The following is a 22062-nucleotide window of genomic DNA, read 5'->3' as shown; positions in this document are numbered from 1 at the left end:
TATAATCATATTTATTATGAATATAAATATTATAAATAATAAATTTATTATAAATTACTATAAATAAACTATAAGAATTTGTTAGTAATAGTTTGAAGGTAATGTTAAAGATACAGTTAGCATTTTTTTAATGATTTCTTTCCTATTTGAGTTTATCCAAATTGTGTTTCAAAATAGGGAAAGGCATATGCATTTTTGGAGATTGCTGTAATAAAAGATTTTGAAGTGTGAGAGTATTTTGATCTGCAGAGGGAAATGTGAATGAAACGTGAAATTAAATATTTCATGTCTCCTTTAAATAACCAAAAAGGCATGTTTTGTCCATAGTAGCATCCTCATTTCTTGTTCATTGGCTTTTGAACCCTTACTATATGCCAGGAATTAAATATATTACCTCATTTAATCCTTGCACCCTGTGAAGTATTATTACTGTTATATAGATGAGGAAACTGAAACCTAGAGAGGTCACACAGCTAGTAAGAGAAGGCAGAATTTGAATCCACATCTTTGTGGATCCTTATAGGAATTGACAAAAATGCATGTCTTTTTCAAAAGCACATAGTAATGGAACGCCTGCATTTCTCAATTTATCAACTGTCTGTAATACTATTGTAAGAACTATTTTTGGACTCTGACCCACAATAAGAAATACATTTCACATCGTGATCCAGTACACATGCATGTATTTACATTTACATATAATTAAGATGAAAGTTTTATGAAATTTACCACATGCAAAGATTGTGGATGTAGTCTAGTCTAATCTGTCCTGTTCTTTTCTCTTTTTCCTGATAATGAATGCTGCTTGCAGCTAACCTGATTTCATCTCTCTCCAAAGGTTTACAACTGAAGTAATTCTGTAGCAACTTAAAACAATGCAATTTTTTCTTCCATTACATATACTCTTTATAGAAAGCAGAATGAAGGAGAAGAATATCACTGTGCTTTGATCACTGAAAGTTAATTACAGTTATCATTTTATGTATTTCCTTTCAGTATTTTTCTGATGGCATTTATATGGGTATAGTTTTAACCATGATGCTTATGTAATTTTGAATCCCAATTTTTATTTATTATTAATTTATTATTTATTTTATTTCATTTTTTAATGTTTATTCATTATTGAGAGACAGAGAGAGACAGAGCATGAGCATGGGAGGGGCAGAAAGAGGGGGAGACACAGAAGCCGAAGCAGGCTCAGGCTCTGAGCTGTCATCACAGAGCCCGTTGCGGGGCTGGAACTCACAAACTGCAAGATCATGACCTGAGCCGACGTCGGAAGCTTAATCGACTGAGCCACCCAGGTGTCCCTGAATCCCAATTTTTAAAATTTAGTATGTATTTTCATTAGTTATGTGTGACCCAATGTAAGTAATTAAAAATTTTTACAAGATTTGTTCAGAAAAGTAGAATTTACCCTGCCATTTTCTCCTCTTCAGAGCAGCTACTGTAAACTATTTTATTTTATTCTTGGTTTTCCAGTTTTAGACATTATCTAATGACTATCCATAATCAGAGGTGAGGATTTAACTTGCTTTTATCTTGTATTCTAACTCCTCTCCCTTCACGTATTATCTATCTTCCCCATGTAGTTATATCATAATCTTGACTATTCAATATTTATAGTTGTATTATTAAGACTGCATGAATGCTGTTCATAACTAAACCATTGTAGTACGCTATGAGTTTTTTTTTTCCTTTCCTGTACAGCACCACCCCTAACCATTGTTTTGCTTCCTCCATTGCTTACTTTTTGATGTGTTCATTACTAATTCAACCCCAGACTTTTCTCATTTATGTAAAACTCTTATTAAGATTTAAAAACAGTTGGTAATCTGTTCATTTCATTCTACTGAGGAGCTTTTTACCAAACTCTGCTAGACAACACCAATCTGGACTGGTTGCTGTGCAAGTGTCATCTTGGTATCTCACTTTACCATCCCAGACATTTGTTTCTTCTCTCTCTCACTTGGAATCCCCCGTTTCCTAGATTCCGTGTCTTCCTCTTCCTTGGAGAAATCCTTAAATAGCTTCTTGAGAAAGGATGTATGGAAGGTAAATTGTTTTGGACATTGCTTGTCTGAAAATATCTTTTACCTCCACACTTAGCATGGCAATAAAATTCCAGTTTGGTAATAACTTTCCTTTATGTTTGAAGACTTAACTTCTTTATTGTAGATTTTATTGTAGATATTGAAGACTAAATTTTCATTGTGTGGAAAAAATTTTTATTTTTTTTCTGGAAGGTTATAGGACCTTTCCCTTTTCTCCAGTGTTCCATTATTTCACCACAATATGTCTTGTGCCAGCACTTAATGAGCTCTTTGCAAACTCGTATTTTTTTGGTTCTGAGAAAATCAATCTTGACAACTTTTCATGATTTATTCTCTAATTTCTGTATTTCTCTGTTCTCTAATTTCTGTTAGACCTTCTGAATTAATCCTCTAATACTTTTTTCTTCAGTTCTGTATTTCTTTGACTTTTGCTCTTCTTTTTGTAAGATTTCTTCAATTTTGTCTTTATATCTACTATTTCAGTGAATCTTCCTTTTATTGTAGCATCTTCCTTTTTTCATAAGTGCAATATATGATCTTTTAGTGAGAATATTAAAGATGTTTCTTTAAAATTTTTTTTAGTGTTTATATTTGAGAGAGAGAGAGACAGAGCATGAGTGGGGGAGGGGCAGGGAGGGAGAGGGAGACACAGAATTTGAAGCAGGCCCCAGGCTCTGAGCTGTCAGCACAGAACCTGATGTGGGGCTTGAACCCAAGAGCTGTAAGATCGTGACCTAAGCCGAAGTCCGACGCTTAACAGACTGAGCCACCCAGGCGCCCCGTTTCTTTTGTTTTTCTTAAGTTTATTTGGGAGGGGGCAAAAGGGGAGGGAGAAGGAGAAAATGCTAAGTAGGCTCCTGTATCTGCCTGACAGAAAACAATATTTTTTGTTTTTGTTACATTCTCAGTCTCTTGGCCCAAGGTTTATTCTTAAATTGCCAACTGTTACTTTAGTGGGGGCTAAACTAAATACCTCTGTTGGACCTCCTGTCTTTTAACTGGAAGACTGAGTTCTGTTGTTGTTGTTGATTGTTCACTTTTTATAAAACATTATAACATAAACATTTTATTATAAACTACACAAACACGATATTGAGAGGCAATATAATGCAGTGGTAAAGATTGCAAGCCTGGAACTGGATTATTTGGTTCATATCTAGAAGGTTCCATACCTTGTGTGTAACCTTGGACAAGTTACTTAATCTCTTTATGCCTCAGTTTTTTCATTTCTGAAATGGGAATACTAATAGCAAATATTTCAGAAAGTGTCCTGGAGAACTGAATGTGGTTTTAAGAGACTGTCTTGTATATCATAAGTGCTCAACAAATATTAGCTATTATTTTCATTTTATTTTATTAAAAAAAATTTTTTTTAATGTTTATTTATTTTTGAGACACACACACACACACACACACACACACACACACACACACACACACACAGTGTGAGTGGGGGAGGGGCAGAGAGAGAGGGAGACAGAATCCAAAGCAGACTCCAGGCTCTGAGCTGTCAGGACGTGTGGCTTGAACCCACAAAGCCATGAGACCACGACCCATGCCAACGTCGGACACCCAACTGACTGAGCCACCCAGGCACCTTCACCAGGTAGTGATACCTTAAATTGATTATGATTTCTTATTCCTGGACATTTAGGTTGTTTGTTTTTATTCTGTCTTGTTTTTATTAACAAGTAGTAGTAAATATGTTAATATGAAAATTTTTCTGCATTTAGGTGTTTTTTCTTTTGAATAGATTTTCAGAAGTGAAGTATATATCTGTATAGTTTATGACTCTTGAGACATTCTAAATTGTTTTTCAAAGGATTGTTTCCATTTATATTTCTACCAGAATTGATTGAATGCCTGTTTCACCATTCCTTTACTAGTACTAAATAGTTTTTTTTAAACGTGTGCTAATTTGATAGGTAAATACGTTATTTTAATATACTTTTTTTTTTAGATTACTAACATGTAAAGAAAAAAAAGCAATCAGTTTTATCGTGTATTTTAGCCCATTTAGAGATGTGTGGTAAGCTATCATGGAAAGCTGTTTCTATTGACCCACATACATTCTTCCTTTTTTCTGCTAACAATACCTGATATTTCCCTATATAATCCTCACTTTCTCAGGCATGTGATGTTTGTGAGATTAACCTGGATTGACTTCACCTCCAGCTCCAGAGATGGAGCTTGTTGAACTGTGCTTCCATCAATCCCCAGCTCAGTAATTGGTTCAGGGGTGGAAAGGTAACCCATGCAGCCCCAAATTGGTAACCTCCGGACTTTTATCAGGACACAGATTCTTTTTTTCTTGGGGGAAGAAGGAACAAGGAAGTATGTAGCTTTGGTAGCTGCTTACAACCGTTTGGGCATTATGAAGTGATAGCCTATTGAGAATGTTAACAGGCAAAAATTAACAAGGTAATAACAATCTCAGTGCTGGTTACATTGCTTGCCTGCAGCCAAACCTAATTCTAGACCATTACATCAGAAAAGCCAGTAAATTTCCTTTTCTTTTTACATTTTTTTTTACATTTATTTATTTTTGAGAGACAGAGTGAGACAGTGCGTGAATGGGGGAGGAGCAGACAGAGAAGGAGACCCAGAATCTGAAACAGGCTCCTGGCTCTGAGCTGTCAGCACGGAGCCTGACACGGGGCTCGAACCCACGAACCATGAGATCATGACCTGAGTTTAAGTCAGGATGCTCAACTGGCTGAGCCACCCAGGCACCCCTCCTTTTCTTTTTACAGCCAATTTGAGTAGTGTTTTCTGTAACTGCAACTGAAGTTATTTTACTCCCTGAGTTAGCAGAAATGGTTGGAAGTGTGCTTCCTACTTTTTTCAGCCCACATCATGGAGTAATTGGAAAATGATAGCACAGTATTTGTACAGTGTAGAGGAGCATGTGGACAAAATTAATCCTGGTTGTGGGTGTTTGGCTTTCCCATGCTGTGCCCAGCCTTCTGCACAACTGAGAAGAGTAATAATTACTCTCAAACCAGTAATTTATTCATAGGACACTGTCCTAGTGCACTAGTTGGAAATCTCTGGGTTAGAACAGAATATTTATAAACTTAGGACCCTGGGATTGATTCCCATATGCTTTCCTTATTTTGCTTCTTCTACAACACTTCTGACTCTGATCATAAATTTTAAGTGTACCAAATGGGGAAACAATTAAATCTTTTTAGTCGTATGCCCTGATTCAGATTTTGGGAATATTTGCATATTTTGGGTATTTAGCATTAATTTTCTCTGATTTTTAATGTAAAAGATTAGACTAGTCACCACATTTCTCCTTTTCATTGTTGAGGCCTGATTTTGGCACTCAACATTTTATATAGTCCTTTAAATCATCATTTGATAACTTAAAACAAGGAAGCAAAAAAAAAAAATACTTTCCTAGATAGGACCTAAATTTCCTATCTATTTAGAAAATATTCAGTGACCAAGTAATTATGGCTTGCTTAGGTTAATTTATATCAGTGGTTCTCACACGTAGTGGACTTTATTAAAGCAGGATTATTGGGTCCCATCCTCAGTTCTTGATTCAATAGACCTGAGGCCCTGGAATTTGCATTTCTGAAAGTCCTCAGGTGTTGCTGATATGGTTGATCCAGGGACCACACTTTGAGAACCAGTGATTTATTTCATTACTCTTGTTGTTTAACACTAGTGATTATTAAACAGGTAATATAACTTTCTGCTTTTAACATAGAGATACTATTCCCAAATTTATAGATATTTGGCTAATGATTTTGAGCGTTGAGTATTTAAGATAAATAATGTTATATTTAGCAATGAACTGAGTAACTAAAGTGTATTTCCAATAAATGAATAACATTTTGACATGGACTCCCCATGTAAAATAGAAGGAGTATTCTGATGGAAATAATTTAGCCTTCTCTGGTAATAAAAATCACAAATAAAAATGTAGCAAGCCTCTTTTTTTAAGTTAAAAAATATTTTTTAAGTTCATTTACTTATTTTGAGAGAGCATGAGTGCAAGTGGATGAGGGGCAGAAAGAGAGGGAGAGAGAGAATCACAGGCAGGCTCCTCATTACTAGTGCAGAGCCTGATGTGGGGCTTGAACTTTTGAACCACTAGATCATGATGTGAGCTGAAGTTGGATTCTTAACTAGAGTGAGCCACACAGGCACTCCAGAGTGTAGCAAGCTTCTTGAAATCAGTACCTTAAATCTCTTGAGATGTGTTAGGATGTAAATAATAGATAAGATGTATTTAAAGAAGTACAGCTTTTTGGTAAAATGTTTATAGTATTTAAAACATATTATGTATAATATTTTTAAAAGTTGCAGTAGTGTAGAAATTGAAATCAGATAGTTATAGATTTTTCCTATATTCACATTTATTAATTTAACTGATTGGGGTTGTTAACTCATATAAAAATATGTTTCAAGCTTTCAACAGTGATGATCTCTTAAAATATGAGCTTATCTTTTTGGGATAAACTTGAAATTTATCATCAGATTAGGAAACTGCATCTCAGAAAAATTAGTCTTTTTCCTCCAAGGTTTCATAGTTGTCAGAGCGGTCAAGTTTTTACTTAAGTCTAGTCCTGAATACCTCAGAGAAGCAATTTAAGGATCAAGTAGAAAATACGGGTGAAATTGCTTTGTAATATGTAAGAAATTGTATAAAAATGAGCTCTTCTGATTGCCATTTAATTCACTGAGTTCTTACTTTGTGCCTAGAATTGTACTAAATGCTACAGAATAGTAAATGAAAGAAGTGTGGAATAGTTCTTGCACTTAAAAAACATCCCATTTGAAGAGGCAGATTGGACACAGATAGAACAACTGGGGAATTCTTATTAAACTTTGTGGTGTTGAATTTAAGCACACAACAGGAACTTAGAGAATGGAGGAGTCAGAATGGTTCAGAGTGGTCAGGGAAGGATTCTTGGAGAAAGGGGTTTTGAATTGGGCATAAAACATGGACACAATTGGGGTTCCTGGGTGGCTCAGTCAGTTAGGCATTGACTTTGGCTCAGGTCATGATCTTGTGGTTCATGGGTTCCAGCCCCATGTTGGGCTCTGTGGTGATAGCTCAGAGCCTGGAGCCTGCTTCAGATTCTGTGTCTCCCTCTCTCTCTGCCCCTTCCTGGCTTGTGCTCTGTCTCTCTCCCTCAAAAATAAATAAACATTAAAAAAAAAATTAAAAAAAAAACATGGATAGAATTTAGATAAGGGGGGAGTTGAAAATTTATTCTAGGTTTAGAGGTGGGAATGAGCATGGATTAGGTAGGAGACAATAAGAAAATTATAGTAGAGAACATCTTGGTCCTCTGTTGGGACCTCTACTGTGTGCAGAAGATGAAAGTTGAAAAGGAGAATGAAATGAGAAAGTGGAGAACTCTTAAAAATCAGGCAGATGCATTTAGACTTAGTTTGTAGACAAGAGGAGCCCTCTTGAATTTGGAGATTAATGAAATTTAAGTGCTATTTTGAAAAACAATTTTGGAAAATTTTATATATTGAAAAATAAAATAAAAAATTAAAAAATTAAAAAAAAAATAAAAAGTAATATTGATCGGGAAAAAAAAAGAAAAATAATTTTGGAGAAAATACGCAGGTTAGATTGAAGTGGGGGAGAAGATTAAATAAAAGGAGAACAGCAAAAAGTGATTATAACTCATGTCTGAGGTAATGAGGGTCTGACTAGATTGATAGCAGTAGGAGTAGTGATGCAGAATGAATCTAAGGGCCAATTAGAAGGAAGAATAAGCAGGTCCATTTAGAGATTAGATTTAGGGAATGAAGGGGAGTGAAAGAGTGAGAGAGAAAGAGATCAAAGATTTTGTGAATGTTTATCATGGAGATTTTATTTATTTTAATTTTAATCTTTTTAATGTTTATTTTTGAGAGAGAGAGAGCAAGCAGGGGAGGAGCAGAGAGAGAGGGAGACACAGAATCTCTGAGCTGTCAGTACAGAGCCCGATGTGGGGCTTGAACTTATGTACTGTGAGATCATGACCTGAGCCAAATTCAGACACTTAACCAACTGAGCCACCCAGGCACCCCTATCATGGAGATTTCAATAAAATATGTGGTACTACTGACAGAATTGGAGTTTAAAATATTTGAGGGAGAAAAAGTACAAATTTTGATTTGTTAAATCAGAGGTTAAAAAAATGAGTGCTTTTGAGATGACTGAAGATGTGTTGGAAATTGTTCACATGATAGTCACCACACAGAACTTTGTAGCTGGAAGTAAATTTAGAGATAAAGTAAGAAAGTAGATCCAGAAAGGTCAAACATTTTGTCCACAATCACATGACTACCTATGAATAGATATGTTAATATCAACTGATTATCAGTCTGTTGCTCTTTGAATGATTATGTGCTTATAGCAAGTCACTAAATACCTTCAAGAACTAGGGAAATGAGTTAAGTTCATTCAGTATTCAATAAATATTTATGTAATCTCTGATATTACTTTATTATCAGGCCCTGTCCTAGGTGCTGAAGATATACCCTGGCCAGTACAGATGAGATTCTCACAAAGCTTATTTTTTAAAGGAGAAGATATAATAAAGTTAACAGACAATTAACAGATAATTTTGGTTAATGGTAAGTGATGTGAAGAAAATAAAACAGGATGATATACTGAAGAGTATTGGGATGTCATTATTGAAGAGGTAACATTTGACCTGAGACCTGAAAAACATGAAGGAAATTCTGTGTAAATGTGGATGTAGAACATTCCTTCAAGAAGGAACAGCAAGTACATATGCATTAAAGCTGGAATAAATTTGCTATGTTTTTGACTGATAGAAGATTTGTTTAGTACCATTATGTGCCAGACATAATGGGGGATAAGAATGAATAAAATAGCAATACTGGCTCCCAAAACTGAGTAGCAGATCATCTAGATTTGCACTGTCTGATAGACATTTCTATTGGTAAGTTGATAAACAATGGAAACACATAATTTATATCATCTTACGTTATTTTCCCTCTGTAGTCTTTGCCAGTCTTTGCCATATTTAAGGTCTAGCATAGATACTATTTTTTCTGTAACATTCTTTCTAAGTCCTGTCAATAGAATCACTTGCATGGGTGTTTTGTATATGCTTCTGTTTTTGACACAGTTAGTTTCTGTGCCTGTCTTTCCAACCAGGTTGTAAGCTCATATCCCGAGAAACTTGCATAGTGCTCTGCAGTATGCTGGGAACCCAACTATAAAGTTTCTTTAATCATCTACTCTGTGCAATTCATCTTTTTTATTTCTAGGACTAACATTGTTCCATGCGCAGTAGAATTTATATAATTACATAGGAGGTGGGTTTTGAAATCTTGTTTAAGGCTTCTAAACATGATGGATTAACCACATACATTTGTTTTTCTCACTGTCATTAAAATGCATAAAAAGAGTATTGACTCACGGGGATAAGAGAATGGGAGATGATTCAGCTGTGTCTGTCAGAAAGCAAATAGAAGACTAGTGATTGACTTTAAAGTTTGGAAATATACTGAGCACTTGGAAATACCAAATAGTCTGAAAAACAGGAATAAGGCTTGGGCATAAAAAAGAAGATTTGAAAATCTATATGTAGATTACTTGAACTTCCCTAGGTCTCTTTCCCCACAGAATATGGGAAATTTAAAATTTTCTGTAAAACACTGGACCATGGCAGTTCTAGTCAGGAGTACACCAGACACAGTGGAGAACAGGGGTGAGTCAAGGGCTTGCAAATAAATATTGAGTAAATCTACCCGCTGAACTGTGGAACTCTTACCTCATATTTGCCACACTTCTATCAGAATGGATGTGCCAGATAAAATCCAATACCCTCTTCTCTTGCACTCCAAGACAGGAGAATGGAGAGTTTTTCTCTCGAGAAGATGAAAGGCCTGAGAGAAAAGATGTCTACATATTGATGGTGGTCAGGCAGTCCCCTAAGGAAAAGACTGTCTTGCCATTTGATCACCTGGTTGTGAAGGCTATTAGTCAATAAGCCCTCCCCCAGAGCTTCCAGTCAGCTTTCTAGCATATTATTCCATTTTTAAATGTAACAGCTTTATGAAGGTATAGTTCACACACTATACAGTTCATTCACTCAAAATGTATAATTTAATGGTTTTTAGTATATTCAGAGTTGTGCAACCATCACCCCAATTAATTTTACAATATTTTCATTACCTGAAAAAGAAACCCCAAATTTATTAGCAGTTACTCCCTGTTCCTCTCCAATCTCCCTACCCCACAGCCCCAAGAAACCACTAATCTACTTTCTATGAATTTGCTTATTCTGAACATGTCATATAAATGGAATAATACAGTATGTGACCCATTGTGACTGGCTTCTTTCATCTAGTATAATATTTTCAAGGTTCATCCATATTGTAGCATGTATCGATACTTCATTCCTTTTTATTGCTGATTGACATCCATTTTATGGATGTACCACATTTTGTTTATCCATTCATCAGCTAATGGGCATTTTGATTATGTTTTAGCTATTATGAATAATACTTCTATGACCACTCATGTACAGTGTTCTTTCGAGTATCTAGGAGTGGAATTGCTGGATCATATATATGGTAACTCTATGTTTAACCTTTTAAGGAACTGCTAAACTGTTTTCCAAAACGGCTGTACCGTTTTGAATTCCTACCAGGAGTTTATGAAAATTCCAGTTTCTCACATCCTTGCCAACACTTGTTAATATCTGTCTTTTTTATTGTAGTGTCCTTCTGTTTTCCCTAATATTTTATCTTGACATATTTCCAACTTTAGAATTCAAATAATGGAAGAATCAACACCTTTCTACCCTTTACCTAAATTCACCAGTTATTAAAAATTTGCTACATATGTTGTATCTCCATCTCTATATACCTCTATTTTCTGAAGCCGTTGAAAGTAATTTTCAAGCATCCTGATATTTAGTCTGAAATGCTTAGCATAGATCTCCTTTAAAACAAGAACAGGGACATTCTCTTTCATAGTTATCCAAGAAATCTAATACTGACCTAGGAAGATTATCTACTACACTCAACATTCCAATTTCCCCAGTTGTCTCTCAGATGTTCTTTTTTATAGTTATTCTGTTTTTCACTGTAGGAACCAAAGTTCACACACTGCATTTGGTAGTCTTATTTTTTTTTTTTTTTGTCTCCCTGCGTTTTTTTCTTTTCTGATGCTGACCACACAATACTTTTATTTTTATTAAAAAAAATTTGTGTTACTTTTAAATGTGAACAGCTAGGGATCAGCAGACATTTGAGAAAAACATGAAAGGGACGAAAATGAAATAGAAAAAAGAAACTTGTAGAAAAGAGACAATGCAGAATTAAGATGTTAAAACAGGGGTGCTTGGGTGGCTCAGTCAGTTAAGTGTCTGACTTCGGCTCAGGTTATGATCTCGTGATTCATGGGTTTGAGTCCCACATCGGGTTCTGTGCTAACAGCTAGGAGCCTGGAGCCTGCTTTGGATCCTGTATCTCCCTCTGTCTCTGCTCCTCTCCTGCTCATACTCTTTCTCTCTCTCAAAAATAAATAAAATATTAAAAATTTTTAAGTGTTATAGCAAAAAATATTGAATATGTGGTTGCATAGCAAATCACCTCCAAAATTAATTGCTTAAAACAATGATTATTTCTTATAATTTTGTAGCTTTTATTTTTTTTTTGTTTTTGTTTTTTTTTTTGGTTTTTTTTGCTGGTCTTGTCTAGGCTTACTCTTGCAGTTGCGTTCAGCTTGTAGATTGTGGAGGATTGGGCCTCTCTGTTTCCGTGTAGGTTTTCGTTTTGTGCTTCTTCCTGGCATGGCAAGGCAAAGCAAGGCAGGTGCAGAGCAGCATTCTGAGAGAGCAAAGATTTCAAGGTCTGTTGGTTAAAGTGAATCCTAAGGCAATCCCTTGTGGGGAAATAGATTCCACCTCTGGAAGGAAGAAGTGACCGTATCACATTTCAAATGGGCATGATGGGAAGAATTTGTGTCCATTAAGCAGTTTAGCACAGTTTACCTGTTTTATATTTTTCACACAAGCAAAATATGCTCACCCCCTCCAGAGACCTGCAAAAATCTCACTCCAAAACAGTATCAGGCTCAGTGTCCAGAATCATTTTATCTTTACCAGGTATAAGTGTGGTTTGAGGCTCCTGGGCTGCAGCTTCTCAGATACAGCTCCTCTTGATTCAGAGACCTGCCGATTAAAAAACAAATCATCTGCCTCCCAATCCAATATACGGTGATGAGACAGGGATAGGATAACCATGATAGACTTTCATTTAAAAACAGGAGAAAGAGCATTTAGTAGTCATTAGTACATAGCAATTCTGAAATGCATGTAGGCATGTTATGTTATGATGGGCATGGAATGTTCCCTGATTAGGTCTCTATGATATTGTGGTTTATAATAAGAATGTATTTATGGGCACCTGGGTGCTCAGCTGGTTGAGCATTCAACTTTGGCTCAGGTCATGATCTTGCGGTTCATGGGTTCAAGCCCTGCATCAGGCTCTGTGCTGACAGCTTAGAGCCTGGAGCCTGCTTCAGATTTTGTGTCTCTCTCTCTGCCCCTCCCCCGCTTGCACTCTCTCTCTGTCTCTCAAAAATAGATAAATGTTAAAAAAAATTTTTTTTTTTAAAAACTTGATGTTCATCTCATTTTTGGCACAGAACTCCTAAAACCTTTGGAATTTTCTAAGCAATAAGAACAATGGGAACATCTTTTGTTGGTATTTGGTCTTTTGTCTTCTGTTTCTGAAAATAGCTCTAGAGCCATAAAGGCAAAAGAAATGTCTTGTTATTCATAACAAGCCCTTCCAACCACAACTGAGTTTATGTTAATGAAGTGAATTTTGGAAAGCTCCTAAGAATGGGGGCTGGTTGCCAGGGGAGCCAACCATGATATTAGACAGTTGGAACTTTCAGGTTCCCCCTCTTATCAGACCTCTAGGAAAGGAGAGGGACTGGAGCTTGACTTGGTCACTAATGGCCAATGATGTAATCAGTATGTCTATGTAATGAAGACTCAAAAAAAAAAAAAAAAATCCCTGAACTGCAGGGGTTTGGAGAACTTCTGGGTTGGTGAACAAGAATGCATGTCTGTGCCAAGAGGATGGTGCACTCCAGTCTCTATAAGAACAGAAGTTCCTGTGCTTAGAACTCTTCTAGGTTTCTCCTTATGTATCTCTTCATCTGGCTGTTCATTTGTAACTTTTAATATCCTTTGTAATAAACTGGTAATCTAGTAAGTAAGTCGTTTTTCTGGGTTCTGTGAGCTGCTCTAGCAAATTAATCAAACCTGAGGAGGGGGTCATGGAAACCTCCAATTTGTAGCCAGTCATTTAGAGGTACAGGTGGCAATCTGGACTTGCATTTGGCATTTGAAGTCATGATGGGGGCAAGTCTTGTAGAACTGAACCCTTAACCTCTGGGATCTGATCCGATATTATCTCCAGGTAGATAGTGTCAGAATTAAGTTGAAATGTAGGTCACCCAGCTGGTGTCACAGAAAAGCTTGGTGTGGGTTCTCCCTCACCCTCCATGCATTTGATGACTAGAAGTATCAGAAGTGAAGTATTGTGTGTAGTGTAAAGGAAGGCAGTAGAGTTGTTCTTCATGGAGACAGTAGAGCATTCGCCATTCTGCTCCCTCCAGGTGTTCTGCTAGTCCATTGTTTTCTTCTTGGCTCTACCTCTGGATTCTTAGCTCAGCTCTTATAAAGGTTCTTTATTTTCCTTAAGAAATGGTCTCTGATGGGGCGCCTGGGTGGCGGAGTTGGTTGAACATCTGACTCTTGATTTCAGCTTGGGTCGTGATCTCGGTTTGTGAGTTTGAGCCCCGCATCTGGCTCTGCACTGACAGCACAGAGCTTGCTTCAGATTCTCTTTCTCTCTGCCTCTCTGCCCCTCCCCTGCTCATGCTCTGTCTCTCTCTCTCAAAAATAAACATTAAAAAAATTAAATAAGTAAATAAATGTAAACAAGCAAACGAAATAAGGAATGATCTGCAACTGAGTAGTTGCTTCAGTCTTGTTTCCTACAAGTAGAACTTTGGTGGCCTAGAATCCTCTTCATTTTGAATTATCTCAGTCCTTTATAGTCTAAGCTGGCAGTGCTTCTACCAGTACCATTAGAACAAACAAGAATGAACAAAACAAAAAAAAGCAGAAGCAAAGATATTGCAAGGAACAAACTAATATTGCTAGAGGAGAGGAACATGGAGGAATGGGCAGAATGAGTAAAGGGGAATGAGAGCTACAGGCTTCCAGTTATGGAATGAGTAAGTCATGGGGATGAAAGCCATGGTATTGGAAATAGAGTCAGTGGTATTGTAATAGCATTGTATGGTGACAGATGGTAAGTACACTTGTGGTGAATGTAGCATAACATGCAGAACTATCAAATCACTGTTTGGCATCGTTCCATTTCCAATATTGATTTCTGTTAGTTACCTTACCTATTGCCGAATAACAAACCAACCCAAACTTGGTGACTTAAAACAACAATAACTGATTATTCCTCATAATTATGTGGATTGACTAGGGGTGTTTATCTACTTGTTTCATATAGGCTCTTTGATACACGTTTATCCAGTTGGTGGGTTTGCATGGGGCTGAGCTCAGCTATTCTGGAAAAGCTGGAATTTCCTTTTTTTTTCACTACCAAGTCCATCTTATTAACATATCTTGAAATTAATATTGAGTTATATTTTTATAATGTTAAATGCTAAGATTTATTATTTCCTTATTTTTGTGGGTAATTTAATATATTGCACTATATATTATTTATGGGTAAGTTAATCAGCAATGTTTATATTCCTTAGCAGTGTACCCATTAATCAACAGTGAAATCAATCATTTATATTATCGTAATTCTCTAATAAAAAATATTCAGAAGAAAATCTTGGTTTTTTTTACTTTATTTTTTATTTTTTAAAGTTTACGTCCGAATTAGTTAGTATATAGTGAAGCAATGATTTCAGTACATTCCTTAATGCCCCTTACCCATTTAGCCCATCCCCCCTCCCACAACCCCTCCAGTAACCCTCTGTTTGTTCTCCATATTTAAGAGTCTTATATTTTTGTCCCCCTCCCGGTTTTTGTATTATTTTTGCTTTCCTTCCCTTATGTTCATCTGTTTTGTATCTTAAAGTCCTCATATGAATGAAGTCATATGATATTTGTCTTTCTCTGACTGACTAATTTTACTTAGCATAATCTCCTCTAGTTCCATCCACATAGTTGCAAATGGCAAGATTTCATTCGTTTTGATTGCCGAGTAATACTCCATTGTATATATATACCACATTTTCTTTATCCATTCATCCATCGATGGATGTTTGGGCTCTTTCCATACTTTGGCTATTGTTGATAGTGCTGCTATAAACATGGGAGTGCATGTGTCCCTTCGAAACAGCACACCTGTATCCCTTGGATAAATGCCTAGTAGTGCAATTGCTGGGTCATAGGGTAGTTCTATTTTTAGTTTTTTGAGGAACCTCCATACTGTTTTCCAGAGTGGCTGCACCAGCTTGCATTCCCAAGTCTTAGCAACTTTCAAATAGATAATACAGTATTATTAACTATAGTCACCATGCTGTATATTACATCTCTGTGATGTATTTATTTTATAACTGGAAGTTTATACCTTTTGTCCTCCTTCACCCATTTCACCTACCCCCACCCCCATATCTGGCAGCCACTAATCTGTTCTTTGTATCTCTGTTTTTTGTTGTTTGTTGTTGGTTAGATTCCACATATAAGTGAGATCATATGGTATTTGTCTTTCTATGTCTAATTTATTTCAGCTTAACCTAACATCCTCAAGGTCCATCCATGATATTGCAAATGACAAGATTTCCTTCTTTGTTTTATGGCTGAAAAACATACTGTTTTCTTTATCCATTCATCTGTTGATGGATACTTACAATGTTTTCATGTCTTGGCTGTTGTATATACTGCTGCAGTGAACATGGGATGCATACATCTTTTTGAGTTAGTGTTTTCATTTTCTTTGGATAAATACTCAAGTGAAATTGTTGGATCATTTCATAGTTCTATTTTTAGTTTTTGAGGTCCCTCCATACTGTTTTCCATAGTGGCTGCACCAGTTTACATTCCTACTGATAGTGCCCAAAAGTTCCCTTTTCTTCACATCCTCATCAACACTTGTTATTTCTTGTTTTTTTGATTTTAGCTATTGTAACAAATGTGGGGTGATAATCTCATTTTGGTTTTGATACCCATTTCTCTGATGATTGGTGATATTGAGCATCTTTTCATGTACTTGTTGGCCATGTGTGTGTCTTCTTTGGAATAATGTCTATTCAGATCCTTTGCCCATTTTTTAAAAATTGGATTGTTTCTGGGGTGCCTGAGTGGGTCAGTCGCTAAGCGTCTGACTTCAGCTCAGGTCATGATCTCACAGTTCATGAGTTCGAGCCCTGCGTCAGGCTTTGTGCTGAAAGCTCAGAGTGTGGAGCCTGCTTTGGATTCTGTGTCTCCCTCTCTCTCTGCCCCTCCCCTGCTCATGCTCTGTCTCTCTCTCTGTGTCTCAGAAATAAACATTAAGGGGCGCCTGGGTGGCTCAGTCTGTTGAGCGTCCGACTTTGGCTCAGGTCATGATCTCGCGGTCCGTGAGTTCAAGCCCCACGTCGGGCTCTGTGCTGACTGTTCAGAGCCTGGATCCTGTTTCAGATACTGTGTCTCCTTCTCTCTCTGACCCTCCCCCGTTCATGCTCTGTCTCTCTCTGTCTCAAAAATTAATAAATGTTAAAAAAAATTTTTAAAAAAACATTAAAAAATTTTTTTTTAATTATATTGTTTTTTTTCTAGTGAGTTGTATGAGTTTTTAAATATATTAAAAAAAAATTTTTTTTTAACATTTATTTATTTTTGAGACAGAGAGAGACAGAGCATGAATGGGGGAGGGTCAGAGAGAGAGGGAGACACAGAATCTGAAACGGGCTCCAGGCTCTGAGCTGTCAGCACAGAGCCCGATGCGGGGCTCGAACTCACATACCGCGAGATCGTGACCTGAGCCGAAGTCGGACGCTTCACCAACTGAGCCACCCAGGCGCCCCTTAAATATATTTTAGATAGTAATCCCTTATCAGATATTACTTGCAAATCTTTTCTCCCATTTGATAAATTGCCTTTTCATTTTGTTGACGGTTTCCTTTGCTGTGCAGAAGCTTTTTAGTTTGATACATTCCCATTTGTTTTTATTTGCTTTTGGTGTCAAATCCAAAAATCATTATTGCCAAGACTCACATCAAGGAACTTACCACCTGTTTTCTTCAAGGAGTTTTATCATTTCAGATCTTATGTTCAAGTCTTTAATCTATTTTAATTTTTGTGTATGGTGTAAGATAGTGGTCCAGGTTCATTCTTTTGCATGTGGCTGTCCAGGTTTTCCAGCACCATTTAATAAAGAGACTGTTGTTATTGTATTTTCTTGGTTCCTTTGTCATAAATTGATTGACCGTATCTGAGTGGATTCTCTATTCTGTTCCATTGACCTATATGTTTAAAAAAAAAAAAGAGGGAGGCAAACTAAGAAACTGACTCAACTTTAGAGAGCTGTATGTCTGTTTTTATGCCAATACCATACTGTTTTATTATAGCTTTTAAAAAAATGTTCATTTGACACAGAGTGAGTATGAGCAGAGAGGGAGAGAGCAACAGAATACCAAGCAAGCTCTGCGCTGTCAGCTCAGAGCCTGATTTGGGGCTCAGTCCCATGAACTGTGAGATCATGACCTGACCCAAAATCAAGAGTTGTACACTTAACCAACTGAGCCACCCAGGCACCCCAGTTATTATAACTTTGTGGTATAGTTTGAAATCAAGAAGTGTGATACCTCTAGCTTTGTTCTTCTTTTTCTGGATTTCTCTGGCTATTTGGGGTCTCTGTGGTTCCACAGATTTTAGGGTTGTTTGTTCTATCTGTGAAAAATGCTACTGAAGTTTTGATAGGGGTTGTGTTAAATCTGTAGATCGTTTTGGGTAGTATGGAAATTTTAATAATTCTTTCAATCCATGAGCATGGAATATCTTTGCTTTTATTTGTGTGTTCTTCAGTTACTTTCATCAGTGTCATATAATTTTCAGTGTACAGATACACAGTGTACAGGTTTGCCTCCTTGGTTAAATTTATTCCTAAGTGTTTTATTCTTTTTGATGAAATGTAAATGAGATTTTTAAAATTTCTCTTTCTCTCTCTCTCTCTCTTTTTATTTATTTATTTATTTTTTGCTTATTTATTTTTGAGAGAGAGAGAGAGAGAGAGAGAGAGAGAGAGTGAGCCGGGAGGGGCAGAGAGAGAGGGAGACACAGAATCTGAAACAGGCTCAAGGCTCTGAGCTGTTAGAATAGAGCTTGACACCCGGCTCAAACTCATGAACTGTGAGATCATGACCTGAGTCGAAGTCGGACGCTTAACTGACTGAGCCACCCAGGTGCCCCCTAATTTCTCTTTCTAGCATATAGAAATGCAACGGATTTTTGTACGTTGATTTTATATCCTACAAATTTACTGAATTATTAGTTCTAATGATGTTTTGGTCGTGTCTTTAGGGTTTTATATATATGTGTCATCTGCAAATAGTGACAGTTTTACTTCTTCCTTTCCTATCTGGATACCTTTTATTTCTTTTTCTTGCCTAATTGTTCTGGGTAGGACTTCCAATACTATGTTGAATAAAAGGTGAGAGTTGGCAACCTTGTCTTGTTCCTAATCTTAATGGAAAAACTTTCAGCTTTTCACCATTCAGTATTATGTAATTGAAATGCAACCTGTGAAATGCAACAGGAACCCAGACCCCTGTATATATGTTCCTGTTGCATTTCATAGGTCTGTTTCCTTCTCCTGCATTATCTTCACACTGTCTTGATTGCTCTAGTGTTATAAATGCTATAGTGTTGCAAATGTTTTTTATTGATTGATTTGATTTTGAAAAAAAATGTTTATTTGAGAAAGAGAGCGAGCAAGTACATGCGTGAGTAGGGGAAGGGGGAGAGGGAGAGAGAGAATCCCAAGCAGGCTCTGTGTTGGCAGCACACAGCTTGATGTGGAGCTCGATCTCATGAACCATGAGACCATGACCTGAGCTGAAATCAAAAGCCAGATGCTCAGTTGACTGAGCCACCCAGGTGCCCCACAAATGTTATTTTAAATTTTATTTCCAAGCTTTTTTCTTAGTGTATATGAATATAGTTGACTTATTGTATATTGTTTCTGTTTCTTTCTGGTTTGTTAAATCCTCTTATTAATTCTAATACTTAATCCGTAGTTTTATTTATTTTTTAAGTTTATTTATTTATTTTGAGAGAGATGTGAGCAGGGGAGGGGTAGAGAGAGAGGGAGAGGGAGAGAGAGAGAGAGAAAGAGAGAGATTGAGGATCCCAAGCAGACCCCACACTGCCAGCACAGAGTCCAATGTGGGGCTCGAACTCATGAACTATGAGATCATGACCCAAGCTGAAACCCAGAGTTGGGTGCTTAATTGACTGAGCCACCCAGGCACCCCTTAATCTGTAGTTTTAAAAAGATATCCTGTATTCTCAATTATTTCATTAGTTAATTATAGTTTTATTTCTTGCTTTTTGGTCTATGTACTTTTTATTTCTTTTTCTTATTGTGTTACCTTTAATAAAATGTTGAAAATTGCCTTATTCCTGATCTCAGGGTGAATGCTTTCAACTTTTCACTGTTAAGTATGATGTTGCTGAACATTTTTTTATAGATTCTGCTGACCAAATTAAGGAAGCTCTCTTTTGCTTATGTTTTCTGAGAGCTTTTTATTTTTTTAAGTTTATTTCTTTAAGCAGTCTCTACACCCAGTGTGGGGCTGGAACTCATGACCCTGAAATCAAGAGCCACGTGCTCTACTGACTGAGCCAGCCAGGAACTCCCTGAGAGTTTTCTTTTTTAATATTTTGAGCAGTTGTGTATTTTCACATGCTTTTTCTTTATTATCATGTAATTGTTTTTCTTTTACCATCTTAATGTAGAGAATTATAATGATTGATTTTTAATGTTACACTTTAGATTTCTGCGAGAAACCCAACATGGTTATGATATATTATTTTTATCTGTTGTCACTTTCAGTATGCTATTATTTTGTGTAGAATTAGGATTTATTTTGTGAACTATATTGGCCTGTAATTTTTCATTCTCATATTTTCTTTGCTTCCTTGTTTTGGTAATATCTATATGCTTTAAGTCCTTTGAGATTTAGTTGTAATCTTTTAAGATTTTTTTCATATATTTTCTTTTTTTCATATTTTTTTCTGTCACTTGTAGATATGGGTTTTTAAAATACATTTTGGATTCACTACAATTCTTTTTTTTTCCTGTATAGCATAATAGAATTTATGTGAATTAAATACACACATAACACTATGTGTGTTAAAAGGATAACTATAGATTTAAGGATGCATATCAAAAGCATTAGGGGTGATCTGTAAAGATTGGGAGTGAACTAGAAAGCAAGCATAAAAAAGAATAAAACAGTATTAAAGGATGGAGACTCGCATGAACCAAAGAATTTGGTGACTCCTTTCTCTTCAGTTTCTCAGTGCATCCCATATGCTGTTTTCTTTTCAGTCAGGATTAAATCAAATGAAGTATTTTTGGATTCACTGAGCTTCTTGATCTGAAACTTGGTGTTTACTTTAGTTCTGGAAAATTCTCAGCTGTTATTTCTTCAGAATATAGTTTATGTCTCTTTATTTCTCTCTTCTTCTTTCTGGAACTGTTACACCCTCTGACTTTATATTCTTTTTTAACCTTTTTTTCTGTAGTTTCCATTTTTATATTTTCTTGCTGCATCCTTGATATTGTATTTAATCTTTTTTATAGTACACTAAATCTCTCTTCAGCTATGTACGGTCTTTGCCAAACATATTGAGTTATCAGTTGTTGATTATATACTTTTTCTATCTAGAGATTATACTGGGATATTTTAAAAATCTGCTCTTCTTCGCAAATAGTTTCAACCTTGACTTTATTTCTTTAAACATAGTAACCATAGCTGTTTTAAAGTTCTTTTGTGTGATAATGGAAAAATCTGCAGTATGTGTGTGTGTGTGTGTTTCTATTATCAATGTTTTTCTGCCTGTTCTCATAATGCAGTGTTGTGTCCTATGCCTGATTATCTTTATGTGCTGCTCGTTGTCCTTGAAAAATAATTTTTAAAGATTTCTTGAGTACCTACAATAAAGTTACATTTCTCTAGAAAGAATTTTTATTTGCTTCTGCTAGATTCTTATGGGCACTACCAGTTTGAAAACATTTGAGATCCTATTCATAAGTTGAGGTTTCTTTCACAGTCCTATGAAACCACCTTTGTTAACAGACTTATCTGAAATTAAGTTAATGGCATCTTTCTGGGATGAGACAGTTTTTACTTTCTTCATATCTCCGCCTCCCTTTCTTCTCTTTTATGCTTTATCTACTTGGCACCTGGGCAGCTATCCTATAGAAGGTGGTTATTTTTGCTTCAACCTTAAGTGAGTTTAACTCTTCTGAGTTCTGTTTACTATAATAGGTCTCTTATTAGACTTCATACTTTGTCAGACCCTAGGTTTGCACTCCCTGTCTCTCACACCAGAGGTCATCAGTGTTGTTATTTAATTTTACTCAATTTGGCAGATACCCACAGGATGAACATGGCTTTCTCTGTTCAGCTTAGTTCTTGGCTCATGGTCTTTTTAGAATTTAGATTTATAATTTTTTACTATTTTGCTAGGTCTTTGATACTTTTAGGAAGGTTTAAAAATATTTTATTCAAAATTGTAATTGTTTTTAGCTGGAGGGTTTATCCAACTAATGTAGCCCATCGTTTTCAGGAATGGAAATTTCCCTTTTAGAAAGTTTCTTGCATGCACACCTGTGATGGTTAATTTTATGTGTCAAGTTGGCTAGGCTATGAAGGGTAAGCCAGTTTTATTTTATTTTATTTTATTTTATTTTATTTTATTTTATTTTATTTTATTTTATTATTTTTAAATGTTTATTTTGAGAG

At 36.1% G+C, this 22062-nt stretch overlaps 1 protein-coding gene across 2 annotated transcripts in view; it reads left to right on the top strand.

The window, feature by feature from the left end:
* CCDC73 (coiled-coil domain containing 73) overlaps positions 1-22062 on the top strand; it is a 157352-nt gene that overhangs the window by 7644 nt on the left and 127646 nt on the right. The window contains exon 1 of one of the 2 annotated variants that reach the window (XM_042957947.1): positions 8572-8651. The exons of the other annotated variant lie outside the window; for it this stretch is intronic. Within the exon in view, the coding sequence (XP_042813881.1) occupies positions 8649-8651 (3 nt within the window). The 5' untranslated portion in view covers positions 8572-8648. Of the gene's footprint in view, positions 1-8571; positions 8652-22062 lie in introns of those variants that run through there. 2 annotated transcript variants of the gene reach the window in all.

Source organism: Panthera tigris, chromosome D1 (genome assembly GCF_018350195.1).
Source record: "Panthera tigris isolate Pti1 chromosome D1, P.tigris_Pti1_mat1.1, whole genome shotgun sequence".
NCBI lineage: Eukaryota > Metazoa > Chordata > Mammalia > Carnivora > Felidae > Panthera > Panthera tigris.
The sequence above is the reverse complement of the archived record's forward strand: the minus strand, read 5'-3'. Positions and strand labels throughout refer to the sequence as shown.